Source organism: Amphiura filiformis, chromosome 11 (assembly GCF_039555335.1).
Source record: "Amphiura filiformis chromosome 11, Afil_fr2py, whole genome shotgun sequence".
Taxonomy (NCBI): domain Eukaryota; kingdom Metazoa; phylum Echinodermata; class Ophiuroidea; order Amphilepidida; family Amphiuridae; genus Amphiura; species Amphiura filiformis.
Window position 1 is genome coordinate 42791525 of NC_092638.1, and position 19815 is coordinate 42811339.

Here is a 19815-nt window from a genome sequence, read left to right on the forward strand (position 1 = left end):
TGTTCCTATATAGTTTATAAACATAGGATCCATGTGCCATTTTTGCACAATATCAAAATTTACCCTCTATTATAATGCTTGGCATCAAAATAAATTTTTACCTCTAGGTCTATTTGTGACGAAATCAGAACCACGGATCATTATCATAATTTACATATCACGATGAAACAGGTGCTTAATATTGGTACTCTATTTTAAAACCTTCAGCTGCCATGTTACCTATGTATGAAACCCAACTCCTGCATTGTTATTTTGGTAATTGTTCAGATTTGCTTTAATGAAACTTACCTGCAAACTGTCAATTGGTTATCTGCTACCCTACAGTTGTACCCCTAATTTATCAGAATGCTGTACCTTGAAAGGCACGATAATTTAAGCATGAAGCTGGAACATGTTTTCTCCCACACAACATGCGAAATGCTCTTTCACGCATGTTCAAGCATAATTACCGTTATGATATCCTTTCCAAAGTTACAGATACTTTGCGGCATGAAAAAAACCCACAATGTATTCACAATATAATGCTTGAATTGCTCTGGCATGTAGAATTTAAATCATGACAAGAAATGGCAACACAATATTGTTTTTGAACTTCATCACATATTATAGTCAAAACATAGGCAGCTGTGTCCTTGGAACATTTCATTCCACATCTTCATAATAATCACAGAATACACTTAAACAAAAAACAAAAACATTTGTATTAAACATGTACTATACCTTTTGTACCCGAATGACAGGAACAATTGAACCGTCTGATGGCAACTCTCGGCAACACCAAGCCTCACTTCGTACGTTGCATCATCCCCAACGAGAAAAAGGCAGCAGGCGTGATCGATGCGTTCCTCGTACTTCACCAGCTGGCCTGCAATGGTGTACTCGAGGGTATTCGTATCTGCCGTAAAGGATTCCCCAACAGAATGCCATTCGCTGACTTCAAACAGAGGTGGGTATACAATGTCTGGATGATATTCTTCGGTTGTACAGGTTATTTCAATCATTGAAAAAATAATATGCCACCAACAGTTGATTGCTACATGTACAATGCATTGAAATTCAATATATCAAATGTAGTAAATAAGTGTTGCGGCATTATCTTTTTTATTTGATAAGGATATTCTTATCCTCCAATCTCTCTATTTTGTCGTCATCAAATGGTGATGTTGGTAACTGTGGAAAGTAGGAAAGCATTTGAGAGAATGTATGAATGTACAATAAAATATAAAAAGAACTTACGAACGACGTTTTACATTCTAACGATGATATCGCAGACTGGTGTGCACTTTTATTTAAGAACAAGAAGAATAAGATTTACCATTCGGAACTTCTGTACACATTACCATTGTTACAGATATACCATCTTGGCCCCACAAGCTGTACCAGCCGGCTTCATTGATACTCGCAAAGCTGCTGATCTGCTGTTGTCACAACTTACGTTGGAACCAAATGAGTACAGAATGGGTCACACCAAGGTAAGGTTGAAAATGCAGATACTAAACTATATTAGGTGAATACATTGGAGAATCTATACAAACTTGTACAATCTTGACAATGATGTCAACAATGAAAAACATTTCATTCACTTTATGTTAATTTGCCATTCAAAGAGTAAAGATGCTAAGAACCAGATGAATTGCTGCGATATCCAGATAATTTAAGTTGCGAGATATTCATGATTTATACGCATGAGCATCTGTGAATACCCATATATGATTATATAATTAGTGAAACATAGAATGGCTTTTTCCATAGGCTATCACCTCAGATCATTTTGCAGGTGAAAAGGATAGTAAACTGAAAGCTTAATTTATTCTAACTTCCCCAAGTTGACCTACGAAATGATAACATTTTGTTAATATGTTGTGATTATAGGTGTTCTTCCGTGCCGGTGTCTTGGGTAACCTTGAGGAGATGCGTGACGAGCGTCTTGCCAAGATCTTGTCCCTCCTTCAAGCTCAATGCCGTGGCTTCCTCATGAGGAAAGAATACAAGAAAATGTTGGACAAGAGAGTTGGCCTGTTTGTATTGCAGCGTAACATTCGTAAATACCTCATCTTGCGTATCTGGCCATGGTGGAGACTGTACACTAAGGTAATTTTAATTACGAACTTAATAGCTTGCTTTTTGGCTTCACGAGTAAAAAGTTTTTCGAAAAAGTGACATTGATTTTTATACAAATATTGTTATACTCCAATTAAATGGAAGAGATCATACATTTTAAAAAGTTGGCAAAATATTACATACCTTTAGGAAGCTATACTTTTGTGAAGTTACAGCTTATAGTAACACGTAACCTATTTAGGACATGCTGCACAGTAACCCATTTTAAGAAACATGCAATAAATATCTAACGAAATAAACACCCTATGGAATCCTGTATGCCATATGACAGAACAACCAGCATTCTTACTACCATGTAATACCACATAATTGAGTCTATTATCAACAGGGCAATTGTTATACACCTGTAATGACCGTTTCGCCTTTAGGTCAAGCCCCTGCTCAATGTTGCCCGCTCAGAGGACGAGATGAAGGCAATCCAAGACGATTTGAAGAAAGCACAGGACACAGCCAAGAAGCTGGAAGACGAACGCAAGGCAATGGAAGAGAAGAATGCTGAACTGCTCAAGGAGAAGAATGATCTGTACATGCAACTGAATTCGGTTAGTTCGAACTAAATCTGTATATATTATGTATACTAGCATGAAGTTTATACCTGTATTATATTTGTTTCTAAAGAAATGATAATTACTATAATAATTCTTCTTGTTCTTCTTAATAATGTTGCCTTTATCATCATTCTCGTCTTCATCATCTTCATTATATTATTGATAATTTGCTATAATAGGATTCAGAATCCCAGGCTGAAGTAGAGGAGCAACTCTCCAAGATGATTGCACTGAAGGCTGATGTGGAATCTCAGTTGGAGGTACGTTATCCTAAAATGTGCACCGATTCAAATATCGATTGTTCTTCCAGGTGTGAATCATAATACAGCACTAACATTACAGCGCGTCCCAGAAAATCCAACTCCAATTATCAGTAATTATACATAATGATACAAACTACAGTGTGGTCCAAAAAGAACTTTACCCAATTTTACAGGTTCATTTTTTCGGAGTTTAGAGCCGCTATTCACAATATTGTTACATATGCTAAACATTTATCTTTCTATGAATATGTGGTGAAAAAATTAAATAAACGGAAGTTAAATGAACAAAGTAGAGCTAGTTTTAAGTAAGAGGGTCCAAAGTCACTTTGTCCACGCATAATTCAATATGTGTCGATTACCATCAGTATTGCGAATTTTGACACCTGATTTGTTGCCCTGCGAGCTTGTTAAAATAGTAAAGGGTCGGAGTTGCAGTAGTCCCTATACAAATGATTCTGCATATATTCCTGGATGAGCACCCAATGCATTCAAATATAAACCATTATGTTTGTCGCGTGGTTGATTAATCTATGAAAAGCAGTGACAAATGTTATGGTATTTTTTTGCTTTTAATATCATAATCGCAATGGCAATAATTGATTTCAAAACTTGGGGGATTATTTTGGTGCATGGATGCGACACCACACCTGCACAGAGCAAGAATAAAACAGACCTTTATTGACACTGAAAGGATATAAACTCTAGATTGGCCTTCAAAGGGCCCAGATTTGAACCCAATGGAGCACCTATTGGACTGGTCCCTTAATCCAGACACAACGCTAGAAGGTTCCTTTACCATTAAAATGCGTGTCACTTTCCTCAATGAGATCGCAGAGCAACAAACGTCAAACAGGTGTCAACATTTGCAGTATAAAACAGTTTTTTGATTTTCTCAATACGCTTTTGGTTTTTAAATCATGGCGAATTGTTCAAGTGTAACGATTCTTTTTTGAGCAGTAGATGTGAAAAAGTTGAGGAAAAAATACAAACAGTAAAAAAATCATATTTGACTGTATATACAATCGATTGCGATAACTGCGAAAGTTGTGTAATTCCTGTTGATTCATTATGTTCTATTCAGCAAGTTTATTGATTTTCTCAATACGCTTTTGGTTTTTAAATCATGACGACTTTTTCAAGTGTAATGGTCCTTTTTTGAGCAGTAGATGTGAAAAAAATTGAGGAAAAAATACAAACAGTAAAATAATCATATTAAATACAATCGATTGCGATAATTGCGAAAGTTGTGTAATTCCTGTTGATTCATTATGTTCTATCCTACAGGATGTCCAAGGCCGCTTGGAAGAGGAGGAGGATGCCAACGCACAACTCAGCGCAGCTAAACGCAAACTGGAACAAGAGAGTGACGGATTCAAGAAGGACATTGATGACCTTGAATTGTCCTTGTCTAAGGTACTGTGGCACAAATCCTTTGACCTCACCACTCATCCAATTACTACGTTGAGTAATTCATTCTTAGCTGGATAATACTCAAATAGTAGCTAATAGTGGTTGGATAAAATCAAGTCTAATTACCACGTGCTTCTCGGTGCTGTACATATAAACTGATTTTAATGAGAAAGCGCATGTCTCTTTGTCACGAGTTGATCTTGTCCAACCAGAATAATTGATGCACTTCATTGTTGAGAGAGAGTGGATAGAATGTGTTGTTATTGGCATTGTTAATATTATCATTTGATAATTACAGGTACTGTTTCCTACCTGCGACATACATTTATTAAGTGTACCTCATGAACAAAGTAAAACAAACATATACGGTATATGCGTAGCATGGTAGCATCTAAGTGTCATCCTACTTGACGACAAAGCGAGCATAGCACTTGGATGATTCCGTAGCATAGCCCGCCCCCCCCCCCGCCCCAAAAAAAATGTTTTTAAGGATACTCTTCTCTTTGCCGTCCCCATTTTATCCCCGAAAAATTTCCGTGGGGCAATACCCCCCGGCTCCCCTAAATAGGTCCCTGCCAAAAAACATACAAACACATCCCCAAAACAATTCATATATATAACAGCGATACCCATTCCCAAACATCTCTGTGGTAAAACAATTCCTTAGAATAAGTATCATTTTAATGATACTTTTCTTATCAAATTCAACAAAAGTTATTAAATAATCGACACCGTGAACAAAATACACATATCCACGTTTTCTAGAGCCTTTTGTTATAGCAATAAAATCACGACCAAGAAAAAAACATAATAAACATCACTTGTGAAACTGTTGACCTGGTAAAACAACATATTCTATTCAATCTCTCTCATGCATGTTTTGTGTGTAACCTGGTGAGTGCAATACCCTGATCACAAGTATAATACCTTTTGCTGTGTTATTTCAATGTTTTGGCAATCTTCTTTCCTTCAACAATATCTCGTGTCTTATTCCTTCTCTCTGTCCACTTCTGTTTTTCTCACTCTTTCATCTTTATCACGTACCCAGGCTCATCTTTTATGTGATTGGTTGATTATCCAAGTTTTAAAATACCCATCCCTGTTATATTTCCCGATTGCTGTGACTCTGCACAAAAAAAAGCACGTGAATGACTATGGTATTTTTTACCTTTGCTCTATCGTTTATAAATCAACCATTTTTTATTTATTACAAAACGAAACAAAGCACAAACCTAAGCGATGATTTGTGCGACGCATTGCATTGTAATAATTATTTCATCCAGCGTATTATTAAGCCAATGAAAGGTTTTAAAATGGGCTATTCCAGTTGAAATCCATACATTTCTATAGAAGACATGACCTAATATCTTCCACACAGGGACCATGAATTTCAAATGGAGTTACTTGAATTTGAAATCTATACCCCCTGTGTAAGAGATTAAGGCCATGTCTTCAATATAGGAGCGCATGGATTTCAACTGGAATAGCCCAAAAGAATAAATCATACATTACTCTTGCTATTGTTGGAGTTGATGATCATGATTCATAACCTCATTAATCCAATCACAGATAATAACTTTGAAATACGCGGACGCAAATGCAGGTCATTGAAAAAGTATAATGACCGCGTCTCGTGACGTAGCTAAAAGTACGCTCTACAATGACCGCGTTATGTGACGTGTTACGCGTTCGAACAATTTACGCGGACGCTGGCCGCCGTATTTGGACATAGCATGATTGCGTGCTAGTGTGATTGGTCGCTAGCGGTATTTCCTTAATGGGCTATTCGATTTTTTACAGGGAAAACGACAGATAAAGTTAAAATTGTGTTCTGTTTTCAAATTAAAAGAAGAAAATGTGACGTAAATTTAATTTAAGAAAGTGAAAAGTGACGGTTATGAATGAGGTTAATGACTTTGCATCAGTTATTTGTCGGGTATTGTGAAATATCTAAACATTGTGCTTTGGACCTTGGAATATCCCTCGGGGCTGCGCTGCGCCCCTCGGGATATTCCTCGGCTCCAAAGCACAATGTTTAGATATTTCACAATACCCTCAAAACAACTGATGCGCAGTCATTAACCTCTAAATATTAAAAACCGCCTGTGATTTAAATACTTATGTGAATTGTTCTCGAGGAAAGATTAAAAGCATGATTTTCGGTTCTTTTTTAAGGGAACGGATAGCAACGTTTGCACAGTATTTTTGTGGGACAAGTGAGCACATCAGACACATCAAATTGCATTCTGAATACGAGGAATGTATATGATATCAAAATTTGCTTTTTTGAAATTCGCGATATAGCCCAATACAAATTTTATGGAAAATTATTCATTCGAAATTGATATTTTTGATATTTAAAAGTCTTCGAAGTAAATTTTATAAATCTAATGACATGTACTTAAAGTGTATGTAGCTAGGAGGGAAAAGCCGTCCATCACTTGAGATATGCATTTTCCCCTATCTAAGTCAAAATTTTCAAATAATAGCCGGCCTTTCCTCCCAGCTACATACACTCTATGTACATATCATTAGACTTATAAACTTAATCTTGAGGATTGTTAAATATAAAAACATCAATTTAAAAAATTTGTATTATATCTCGAATTATCCAAATTATTTGATACCGGAAGGACATTCCTCATATTCAGAATGCAATGTGATGTGTCTAATATGCTCTCAGGTCCCACAAAAATACTGTGCAAACGTTGCTATCTGATTACTTAAAGGTAAAAGTAATAGTTGTTAAAAATTGTTGCTGTTACTATTATTATAAGAATAAGATGTATTGGATAATTATTTCAGAGCAACAATAAAAATGTTTACCATTAATACACTAAGCCAAAAAAGAAACTTATAATTTTTCACAAGGTCATATCTTAAAATCCTATCCATTCAAATTAACCAAAATTACACACAGGATTACCTCAATACTCTACTCTAAACACATGTCAGTAACCAAGCAGTTGTCCAACTGACACAACAGCAAAATGCACTGATATGGAACAGCTTCCTGGACCACATTCACAGCCCAATAATTGGCATCCAGCACAAGAAATATGTGAGAATCATTGAACAGATGATAATTTACAAAACGGTGCTGCTTTCTGCTTTTCGTTTAATAAACAGGTCTTGTTCTACACTATTCCACTTGGGAATTATCATCTGTGCAAGGACCTTGTTCATATTCTTACAGATATCTTGTGCTGGTACCTGTTGTGTAAGCTGGACAACTGCTTGGTTACTGACATGTGTTTAGAGTAGAGTATTGCAGTAATCTTGTGTTTTTTTTGTTTAGTGTATAGACCACTTGCCATGTGACGTCATTGCCCGGCAGTATGCGCGCGCATTATGGCAATTTCCATTGTTCTTTGCCCTGCAGTGTGCGTACGCATCGTAGTCTGCTAAGGGCACGTGCATTTTAAATCGCCCGCCACATTTCATATAGTACAGGAAAGCCATTGAACAGTGTAGCGGCTCGTTCGACCATATCGACAGATGAGTCCCTCGCCTTTGTTGATAAACAGTGATGTCAAGTGGTCTATATAGACCAATTTTATCATAATATCCCATATCAATTTCGTATAACATAATAACTCGCGCTGTTAGTGTAAATGGCTATATTCAGCGTGGAATGCCAGCTGCGTATCTAGGTTAACCATGCTTTCGAGTACAGACTTTGAATACTTTCGTTTTGGTATCAGATTTTGTCTTTATCGGATTGTTTTCACGTTTGTAATACGATTGCTTCATCAGCAGGTTAGGCATATCTACTTGTTCATTTTGATTAATTTTAGGGTGTTCTGCTTTGGCAATCACTGAGCGATAGATAATCCATTTAAATATCATTCGGCGAATCATTTTATATTACTGATCATCAACCTCATCTTTTCTCTCAATGCATATTCTTATTATTCTATAGTTATTGCCAAAATTTGTAAATGACAGTGATGTGTTGGTTATAGTTGTGATCAGAGAGGTCAGATTTGAGGCCACAATACAGCAGGCAATGCAATCAAGGACCATAATGATCTTTTAATTTGTAAAAAAGACAGGAATATTACACAATCTGTAAATTTACACAATAACAAGAAAGTATATATATCACACTGATTTGCCATGTCCTATGGCTATGTAAATGGAGTTGCAAACTGCATTACAATTTTGGACATTTGTTTCGAAAATAATATTTTCCCTGACAGAAATTATTTTCATGTTTTAATTATTTATTAATACAGATAAACAGTACATTATCGAGATTGAAATGATAATAATAACCCACAAAATCTTATTTTTATTCATGTTTGCTGTGTGCTAACGTTATACAAACCTGCTGTCGATCTGTGGCAAGACACAATTCCATCTTATTTATTGGTTAGGTCGAGGAAGAGAAGAAGCAGAAGGAGCATCAAATCACCCAGCTCAATGAAGATCTTGCTGCACAGGACGAAGCAATTTCCAAACTCAGCAAAGAGAAACATGCACTCCAAGAAGAAAACGCGGTAGGTGTCGTTGTGGGTGGGTGGATGCACATCTAAGGGGAATGACGAAATAATGGGTGGTTAAGGGAATGAAGAATAACGCATTAATTTACTATTTGGTAGGTAATAAGAAACGTTAGGATTATAAAAAATGATAAAATGTAGGAAATATATCAATAATGATAGCCAAAAGCTGAAAGGTTTACATTTTAGTGCGATTATGTTGGAACACCAAAAATTGACTACTATGTCCAACAAAATATAATTTAAATCAAAGTGGCTAGTTTCCAAGCTGGCCAACATTAAAATATTTGCGCTTTAAAGCTTCGTTTTAGGCGGAGTTTACATTACATTACTTTTACATAGAATCTGTATGTCAATCATAGGTCACATGTCTCATCCATGATCTATCAAACAAGCGACAACCTTATCCGTCAGTGCGCATGTGCTCAAACGGTAGACACTGTGCCTTTTGCAGACATGCGCAAATAAGCTTGGTCTGTCTGGTTTAAATTTGTCTATGCTAAGATTAGGTCCACAAAAAACACGAATAGATTTGATACGCTTTGATATTATGTTACATTTGTACAATTTGATCAAAATTAAGTACAATATATTGCTTAAATCGCATTATGGAAGGACAGCTTATGTGTGCTTCAAATGCATTATAGCAGAAGGATTCCGGTGTTAGTTCGTAGTCCAATGAGACCAAAATTTGTGTGCCCGATCAGGTTACAACTAAAACATCTGTAAATAGACTATTGCTGCCAATTACATTATTTACGTCGTCATCTCTTTGACATGTTTTCAATCAAATGGTGCAATACTTCATTAGTACGTGATAATATGCTTATGTTGCTTCTACACCTAATGCACCAAAATACACATAGACTGTGTAAATACCCTCAAGAGAATTCCTACGTACGTGAGGCCCAGATGTGTTGACGTGCGTACTGTCTATATTTGGTAGATGATTGAGTTTATTTTGATCACCCTTCTCAAAGTCAAAGTACAAATGATTTTTGACAGGTACCTATATTTCGCGATGATTTTCATATAATTACTATCATTAAATGAAAGTGATAATAAACCAGAAAACAACATTAATTTTGTTTCAATGTCTTAATGTATTTTTTACAACATGGAAAATATTGTCTAAAATTGAAACATAGCAGCGTAAAAATTTGCTCTCATGAAAATGTCGCCAATAGACATACCGCAGAGAGTGTGCTCTGTTTTTGAAGGGAGTGCGACATACCATGGAGGATATGTCCTGTTTTTATGTGGTTTAACATTCCTTTTAAGAAATGGGGTAGAAGATGTGGCATTTGATAATTTCATGCAATCTTTATCTGGCTAGCATATGAAACACATGTGACGCTGCAGTTCCACAAGGGCGTAGTTTTGGTGTGCTCTTTGTTCATTGTTGTATAGCGACGGCACTTCTGATAGGATCATACAAGAAACACCATGGGGGACGTTGACTATGAAAATGTACATACTATTTATTTTCTCATTTGAATATGAAGCGACTTTCCCTCCGCCAATAGCGATACTGATGTGTTATACTTCCGACGTATCTGAAGAATCATTGCGCATTATGCGATCATTTGTCACATGACACAGATGTATTGTAGATTTCGCTTCATAAGGATACCGATTTTTAGACAGCTTACGTAATGATGTAGTTTTGATGCTCAAAATGGCAACTGGAAATCCGAATAATGATACTTACAGCATTCTGTTTGGCTTTTTCATTCCAGAAAACCGTAGAAGCCCTGCAAGCCGAGGAGGATAAGGTCAACCACCTCAGCAAGGTCAAAGCCAAGCTCGAATCCAATATTGATGAGGTAAGTTTGATTCTTGTTATTATCTTAAAAATATAAATATACATAATACTCTTTAGACTTATCGATTTGACATATGATATCATTTTTGTAATTCAAAATTTTGCCCATAAAGAACTTCTTAAAAAAAAAAAAAACAAAGAGTTTCTTGTTTTATTATCCTAACAATTGGCTAGAACGCCTAAAGCACTTTTATTTGAGAATGCGGAACAATGGAGATGAGTGTCCTTCTGTGCGACTAGGAGGGAGATTGTAATTTTTATAGAGGATCAACCCACACCATTCCATATACTTGTTTGGAGGCTAGAATGTTTGCTGAAAGTAAGCAATTCGAAGTTTTGACATCACTGTGTACCACTTTATTAACATTAAATCAGAAGAGAAAGATCCGACGTTAAAACCACTTTGCTTTATTGCTTGTACTGACAGTTGGAAGATAACTTGGAACATGAGAAGAAAGCACGAGCCGATGTAGAGAAGGTGAAGCGTAAGCTTGAAGGAGACCTCAAGATGACTCAGGAGACTGTTGAAGAGCTAGAGCACGCCAAACGCGATCTAGAGGAGCACGTCAAGAAGTAAGTACCATTTGTTATCGTATTAAACACCAATTGAGCCTATTACAAGGACAATTAATCTCTAATAGCCTGTACGCAATTCTGATTTGCAAAACAGACGATGTCATGTATTAGTATGCCCTCTCAATCATAACAGACGTCAATGGCATATAAATGGCGGCCCTCATGAATTATTTTGTATTATAACGTGAAAACGAATAGGCCACATCCACTTAGCTACTATTACTGCTACTACTATTGTTTTTGCTAAGACTACTACTTCTTTATTACTACTCCAGCTTATGAACATTTTTCATTATCTACTTATTGAGCAACGTTCTATCTATGGTTGATTTTGGATTATAAACTAACCCTTTTCAATCACCATTTTGTTTTCATCAGGCGTGATTATGAGATCCAACAGCTTAGCAGCAAGTTGGAGGATGAACAAGGTTTGGTCGCACAACTGCAGAAGAAGATCAAGGAACTGCAGGTAAGATCAATAAGAGCTCAATCATTCCAATGTGTCAGAAATATATTTGTTGTCAGAACACAGATGAGAGGGTCCAATGGCATGTAATATTCTTAAGACTTTATACTTTGATCAGCTCGTAATCGGCGGGAAATGTTAGGTTTTACCACTACGCCGAAAAATAGATCTAATCAAGAGTGATATAGTTAACCTTAATTGATAATTTGTGATACTTCTGCCGAGTTGTCACAAGACAATACTCGAAAGGAAATATATTGATATTTATCCGCGATGTTATAAGGCCCGCCGATTAAGAGCTGATCAAACTATAGTTGCAATCCTTGATTGGATCACGAACAGGGTCTATGGTGATTTTAAAGCAGCTCTTACCTTTAGGTTCAATTCAAATTGTGAGCTTATTTCACTTCAAAAATACTCGTACTAATTTTTTAACCTTAAAATTCGAACACATCGCAGAATTTGACATAAAAGTACCAAGACATGTTGATCAAACTGATTGAGGATGGAAATGCCTATCATTTAGAGACCGTTGGACCACATTTATGAGTCATGACACAAATATGTTTGTACATCTATAAAATGACTTTTGAATGTGTCAAGTACAAAAACTCATTGCAACTTTAGGTCAACTTTTGAGCTATGCTTGATGAATTGAGGTTTTAGAACTATGCCAATGGGAATGAAAGCATTGGACTTAAAGATACAATATTGTAATGTCACAACATCAGGCAGCTGATGGAATGTGTCACTAGTTGTCACGAGTGATGCCGTAACATATTTCATCCCATGACTTTAAATTCTCTACTTTTGCATGATAACAAAACTTTCTGGAAAATTCACAGACCATAGAACATGGGTCGTTTTATATGAAAAAGAAAACTTTGACACTTCCGGAACACTTTTAATTTATATAAGATATTTTTAATGTATTTCCAATGTTTGTCTCATTTTTCAAATACTCTCAATATGTTAATTTGTAAATTAAGAATGTAAACATAACAGTAATTGCTGTTGAATGCATTATATTGGTACCTGAAAAACGATAATAATGTACTTCCAAGGCTTAACTGTATAAGTATTTGGTATGACAGGGATATGCAAATAAGCTGAAATTTAAGGGGGTATATCATCCACTGATAATTGTTAAATTTTCTCAGGCTCACAATTTTTTATGGTTTTGGTGACATATTATATTATGATTACAATATGCATTTCAGTTTTCTAACTCTGATCTGATGGCTATGTTAGTCAAGTTGCAGCCTTGAAACATATTTGTACGGACTTTTTTTTGGGGGGGGGGGGCAATTAGACACCTTAATTTGCATTCCTGCATAACCAAATCATTTGATGTATTTTGTATGTACGTTAAGATTATCAGTCATATTATGTACGAAATGTGTATTAAGTGTGTATAATTATCCATACAAATACCTCTTATCAAGTGCAATATTCTTATGGTTTCCCCTGTGGGTTGAAGGTCATTACACGATCAAGTTTTCATCCTGTTGTGATATACCTCAAATTGTCTCCTCATCAGAAAGATTAAAAGTTAAACGTCATGTTGCTCTAGGGTTATGAAATCAAGAAGGTCAAATGGCAACAACCTGATACACAGAGGTCAAAGTTCAAAAGGATCAGATTTTGATATAAAATTGGATCGGTTGAGCCCATATTTATTGGTCAAGCTATGAGTTTAAAAATATTGGACGAGACGTAATCGAGTCAATATTTTACAACTCATAGCGAGACCAATAAATATTGGCGTAAAGCATCAATTTTATCATTATTATGTTTTGGATCCAATATTTTCACAACTTGGATCCATCAAAACATAATAATTTTCAATATTGGTCTCAACTTATTCTTCTCTGAATAACAAATAATTATATAAATATATTTATTTCAAAATTAGGGTGCAATTTGTGATGTTGGTTCCTCATACAGGGTTATTGCAAATAATGTCTTACATGTTAACTTCTGAAGCAATAACCTATTCTTCTATAAATATTCAGCCGTTGATGGGGTAAATAGCCTTGAAAATATTGATAATCAGTAAAATAGAAACGTAAAATAAACATGAGACTGAGTTCAAACTGTTGAAGTCAAACTTTTATTTTACGCTTTTATATTAAGTGCTTGTCGATGTCAAGGCTATTTACCACTATATCTACGGCTGAATCGTGCCAATAAATAGCTTTAATAGACCAAACAAATTATGTTGGTATTGGGTTTGTTAAGAGTAATTGAGACCAGTTTTGAAGAAATCTGAAAATATGACTTCTGTGCAATAGATTGTTGGCATTTGATCTATTTGATGAACCCTGGCTGAACTACAAGTCCTAGAGCAATATGGACATTTACGTTTTTAATTCTTAGAACACTTTGAGATATATTACAACCTGATAGGATCATTTTGGAATTTGACACCTCATTATGTTATTTGACACCTGATGGAGACCATGAGGGAGCATTGAAAGAAACGCCATTTTAAACTTAGTTTTGTACTTTTAGGTGTGAAGGTTTAAAATTGCAACAGAAATACCATGTAATAGCATTAGTTTTCATTAAAAAGAAGTAGACATACCATTAACTTGGAGGTAACAAAACCATTTTGGAAATGTATATGTATTGACCTGATTATTTGGCGTTTTGAAATTAATTTGTAGTTGTAGATACAAATAATTAAACTATGCTCCTTCAGAAATACATTTCTTATACAAACAGACTCTCTGAAATTAACCCTAGTCCTAACAACACCCTCTTTGGATATATAATGAGAACTTCCATCCGATGCTAATCGTCTATAATGGACGATACCACCAGGGGTACAGTATGATGTAAAAGTCAGAGAAGTATAATAATGCGGATGGTTACCACACAGACAGTTTTATATTATGCTTTAACCCTCGTCTTAGTCAGGGTACAACGGGTTATTCTAGTTGAAATCCATACACCCCAAGAAACTACCTTAATCTCAAATGCAGATTTTTGCCAAAAAAAACATATTTTTTACGAACACATGCCGTCACCCAAAGACCCTTATTTTTTACTGCAACTTTCATTTATCACTGATTTTGTTACTTATTTAAAAAAAAGATTGAAGTCATTTGGAACTAGAAATTCGATGTTCGAGGTTTCTGCGGTGCTGTTCCGGAATCCGATGCAATAAAACTCTAAGCCACCAAGGCTTGGGTTCATCTTAGAAATAGCAAAACAACAATGGCAAACCTACAACCTTACCAGGGGCAAGTTGGACCATAACAATTCAAAGATAAAAATGATGGGCTATTACAGTCCACAAATTTAATCCCTTGTCACTATCACGTCATAATAATGCAAAATTCTGGCTATGTACAAAACAATTCTGGCTAGGCCAAAATTAATTGATTTTGGCTAAAACAATCTTACAAACATGCAATTTTTACCGGATTTCTGGCTAAATATAACGGAGAAACACAATTCTAATCTAAATTTGAGTTCAAATTTGAACTCAGTATCACTTTTAGAATATTTTAAGAGCAAAATCAAATCTTAAAAATTTGACCGACCGCCTTACCGCTGTGTAAGGTAGGTAGTAGTCAAAACACATTGGGCTAAAATGAGCGCAAAGAATGACTTAGACTTAGATAACCCAAGCTTTTGGATGGTTATTTGAGCGTTTTAGTACAGTGCACCGGGAAAATCTGTTAGAGGGTTGGAACAAGACAACGATAGTGTGGACTTGAACCTGTGTTTATAAAATAGCCAGTCCCCAATATAATAAGCAAAAACACAAATGACATTCCAATTTTTTAGCTATAAATGGAAAGTGGAGTTCCATAGCTATATACTTAAATTTGGCTTTAATAACACTTTAGAAAAGCAAGAGATTAAGGTGGTATTTCAGAAATTTTGGAAGTGCTCTATGCATGTTTTAAACAGACTAAAGGAGTAGTGCAACGAATACTGATCAATACGCTTTTTGTTTGAAGCTAATCGACATACGGTTTTTTATAATACACACATTTATAATTTCTTTGTATTGTATTGTTTTTATCAATAATCAATACAGTTAATGAGCTAATGTGACTTAAAAGTGCTCATTAATATGTAATTTTGCCAATATTTTGCAAAATATCAATGTATAAATGTTCATAACATTTTTATTTAATAGAATATTGGTTTCAAACTTAGTCAAAGTTTTCTATAATGATAATTTATGCATAATTAATTAGCTAGCCACCCTAATTTGCATAATAATTAGCTAATTATGCAAATTAGCTCCTTAATTATGCAAATATGCAAATTAAAGGGCGGCTAGACTATATACATTAGAACATATTAGAAACACTTTGACCAAGTTTCAAGGCAAAAGTTTACAAAATAAAAGTACCATGAACATTTATGCATTGATTTTTAGCAGAATATTGGCAAAAATTACATATTAATGATGCTTTTCAATGATTTTAGCTCATTAACTATATTGCTTATTGATAAAAACAATAGGATACAAAGAAAATATAAATTGATGTATTATGGAAACCGTATGTCCGATGTGCTCAAACAAAAGGCATATTGATCAGTGTACTTTACCCCACTCAATTAATCTGTATTAAACATGCTCAGATCATTTTCAAAAATTCTAGAATATATCCCAAATACCACCTTAATGTTGGTACAAAACAATCAAAGATTAATATTAAACAATAGTGTATGATTTGGTGAGGAGCATTCCTCATTTCTTCAACATTCTTAATTTTACACGACTGTAATGTACTTTAAAGACCCATTCAGTGATTTCTTATTCAAAATATCATATCAAATTATCAAAATTTAGTTTTTGCACCTTTGTTAGTTGCGTAGATGTGCTAACATAGCCTGCAGTGGCTGAGCCGAAAGCCGTGTATTAATGACAAAATAGGACATTTTAGCTCCATGCATTTGAATGGCTTCAACTTTGTCAATACTGTTGTTCTCGGGTTTTTTGCCAAATTTCAATTTTCAATATATCCAGTGACAATTTTGATGACGTATCCTCCCTTTTTAGTAACTTGAACTCAATTTTAAATTTGTTTACGCTTTTGATGGGATCTGAATGGGCCTTTAATGAACTCGAATACAAAAATACTTTTTGAACAAAATTTTGTCATGACTAGAAATGCTGTACACAAACATATCCGCCAAGATTCGAGGCCTGAAACGCGAATACAACTGACGACTAGTCAATCCTACACCACTAGTCAATCCAATACCACTTGTCAATCTTACACCCTGGGACTTAATTCAGCCAATCAGATTCACCGATACACGCATCCATAATCTGATGGTAAAAAGTAACATTTTGCGAGAAACAAAAATCTTTACAATATTGTTTTGAAGGATTGATATTACACTCTTTCACACTCAATATCCATGTTGAAAGTTTTACACTGATACCATGGATATGGTCCAAATCTAATGTCATTGTCAATTCTTTTATATTCAGCATGATATAAAAGTGAAATAAAATTACTTTTAAAGATATAGTTATTAAGATAATAGCTATTAAAATATTGACCTTTTGGTTAAACTTGAGAAATCATTATCTTAACTCAAACCACTTTGTCGAAATGTCAGCTGGATAAGAGAAAAATAGAAAAACGATCGGTGTAATTTGCCTAAAAGTTAAAAACCATGACCACGTGAATCATGTCGCTTTTATTTTACTAAAAATAAGTGATTTTAGAGACTGGAGAATTGCATCTCTAGTCAGCAAACGTGGTTGTTGAGATAATGATCAAAATTAAAGAACAATTTTATTGTTTTGGATACATTCGAATCTAAATTTAAGAACCTCTGGGCCTAGTAAACGGTAATCACAAGGACGGTTTTTAAAACCAAGGACGGTTTTTAAAACATTTACAACCAAAAGGTTAAGTAACAAATGACACCTTTCAAGCATAAAAATAAATAATAACCTATGAATTTTTCATATTCGCCTGAAGAATCGCTCACATAAAAGGGAAGCAATTTCACCTGTACAAAAAGCAGAGAATGATTATCTAAGTCTGTTTTGTCACTGCAGAGTCGATTTAACGATTTTGAACCAAAATACTGTGGCGATTTTTTCCCCATAATATTGGCATGATACGATCTTGAAATCATTAAAATATTCCAAAAATGTTGAATATTCAAAAATTAGAATCGATTTTGGGATCATTACTAAACAGGTTAAAAACACGCACATACCCACACACCCACCCGACAAATCTACCATAATATTCACGTTGAAATTAAATTGACCTTAAAAATACTTGTCTAAAATGTTGTAAAGATTAGAAGAACATGCGATGGTAAATTGAATTATGTTCTTCAGAAGTATGTTCCCTATATCATCGCTCAAAAATAGATTCAAATCAACATATTAATCATTCCGTGCATATTTGCAACCTATTTCCCCAGAAGTAATCAGATAAAATGTTATCAGAATAGGCCAATATGGCCAAGTGATGTGTGAAATTTGACCATTTATCGTCTAGGCCCATGTCCTGAACCAAGCAAATTCATTTAGCAACAAAGATTTGTTTCGCGAAATAATAATAAAGGAAATTTATCACGAAAAATATCGACGACAGATGAGCCATAGTAGTCCTACAATATCGACACGATGTCCTTGAAATTAATTGATCACTGATGTTTGAAGTAAATTAATTCCACAAAGTATGACTATCTCGCTCATCACTTTAAAGATGAAACCACAGATGAATCATGACTGGTGTACTCGCGTACATAGTCTAAATGCCAGTCGTCTACAAGCGGAGTCAGGCACATACGTGAACCGAACCCGATACAATACTTGGATGACGATCAGTTGTGTTTACGTATCTTCATTCAATAAGTTATAAGGGCCGTCGAATGTTTTGGCTTCTAGTTTCTATCATCATCAGTAAAATAGGGCAAACTTATAAATCATTCCACATCTTATTCTAAATACTTTCAGATCTACTAAGAAGGACGTAATAAATCGCAATCGACACACTGTATCTGATCTTAACAAATCACACTTCTTGCAGGACTCATGACAGTTTTATTTCAGAAACAGGTTTAGACTATTCAGTTATCTTGGATAACTAAATTAATAGATTGAAGTAATTGCGGACCAATTGCAAAGCACGAAAATATTTAAAAACATGCAGATGTTTCGGTGTTCATGAAATGTTTTCTTAAAATGGCGTCAAAATAATTTCTGCAATAAAATTTGGCTTCAATTTATCTTAGATATATTGTAAATATATTTGTCCCAATTTATTGTGACTATATTGTTTAAAAGAAAGATCTACGAAAAATTAAATGACTGACAGAAATGTAAATTTCTTCTGTCACCTTCGAGCTTGTAGAATTGTTAAAGAGCAAATGTTACGCCCTTAGTAGGCCCTGTCGTATCAAAAGTTGCAATCATTGCAGACACATAACATCGCTATTAATCATCCTCTACATTAATGAGCTAGCATTCTTATCGACCCTTGACCTACCCATGTACCTTTCAATTAGTTCAGCTATTCAGACAGCATATGGACTTACTGGACAAAGCTCAAACGGTAATTAGCATGGTTCAATGAAAGTTTCATTAAATATCAAAGACATCGTTAATCTTAGCTCACCTGGTAGGAATGTTTGGTCGTCATTACTCGGGTGGCATATTGCATCATTATTAATTGACCTTTGCTCATGCTGTCACTTTGGAGACTTTCTTACAATCACTAACTTCAAATTAGCAGATTTAATCAAACAGAAAGAAGACAAATAATTGCAATTCAATTTTGACTAAAATGTTTACTCTGACTCATTAATAAAAATTGCCTTTCAATGGTTAACATATATCGACTTACATAGTGAACTTAATTTTGTCAGTACTTTAGACGATACAGCTTAATAAAATCTTAAGCCAGACAAAAGGCATTGTACTCTCGCATGGACTATATACATGACAATAGAAATAATGGTGAACTTTTTCAAAGGTTCAACTTTAGCCAACTTTACAAAGGGAAATAATAATGGAAAAGCGATACCAAATTCGCAATATGTAAAATGTCTAGGCACCATGACCATGTAAACGTAATCATTACAAAGATGAGAAATA

At 34.8% G+C, this 19815-nt stretch overlaps 1 protein-coding gene across 1 annotated transcript in view; it reads left to right on the plus strand.

The window, feature by feature from the left end:
* LOC140164866 (myosin-16-like) overlaps nucleotides 1-19815 on the plus strand; it is an 83480-nt gene that overhangs the window by 56163 nt on the left and 7502 nt on the right. Inside the window, exons 18-27 of the mRNA XM_072188247.1 lie at nucleotides 741-946; nucleotides 1352-1472; nucleotides 1873-2091; nucleotides 2490-2663; nucleotides 2849-2929; nucleotides 4217-4345; nucleotides 8722-8844; nucleotides 10587-10673; nucleotides 11100-11245; nucleotides 11627-11717. Of these exons, the coding sequence (XP_072044348.1) occupies nucleotides 741-946; nucleotides 1352-1472; nucleotides 1873-2091; nucleotides 2490-2663; nucleotides 2849-2929; nucleotides 4217-4345; nucleotides 8722-8844; nucleotides 10587-10673; nucleotides 11100-11245; nucleotides 11627-11717 (1377 nt within the window). The remainder of the gene's footprint in view (nucleotides 1-740; nucleotides 947-1351; nucleotides 1473-1872; nucleotides 2092-2489; nucleotides 2664-2848; nucleotides 2930-4216; nucleotides 4346-8721; nucleotides 8845-10586; nucleotides 10674-11099; nucleotides 11246-11626; nucleotides 11718-19815) is intronic.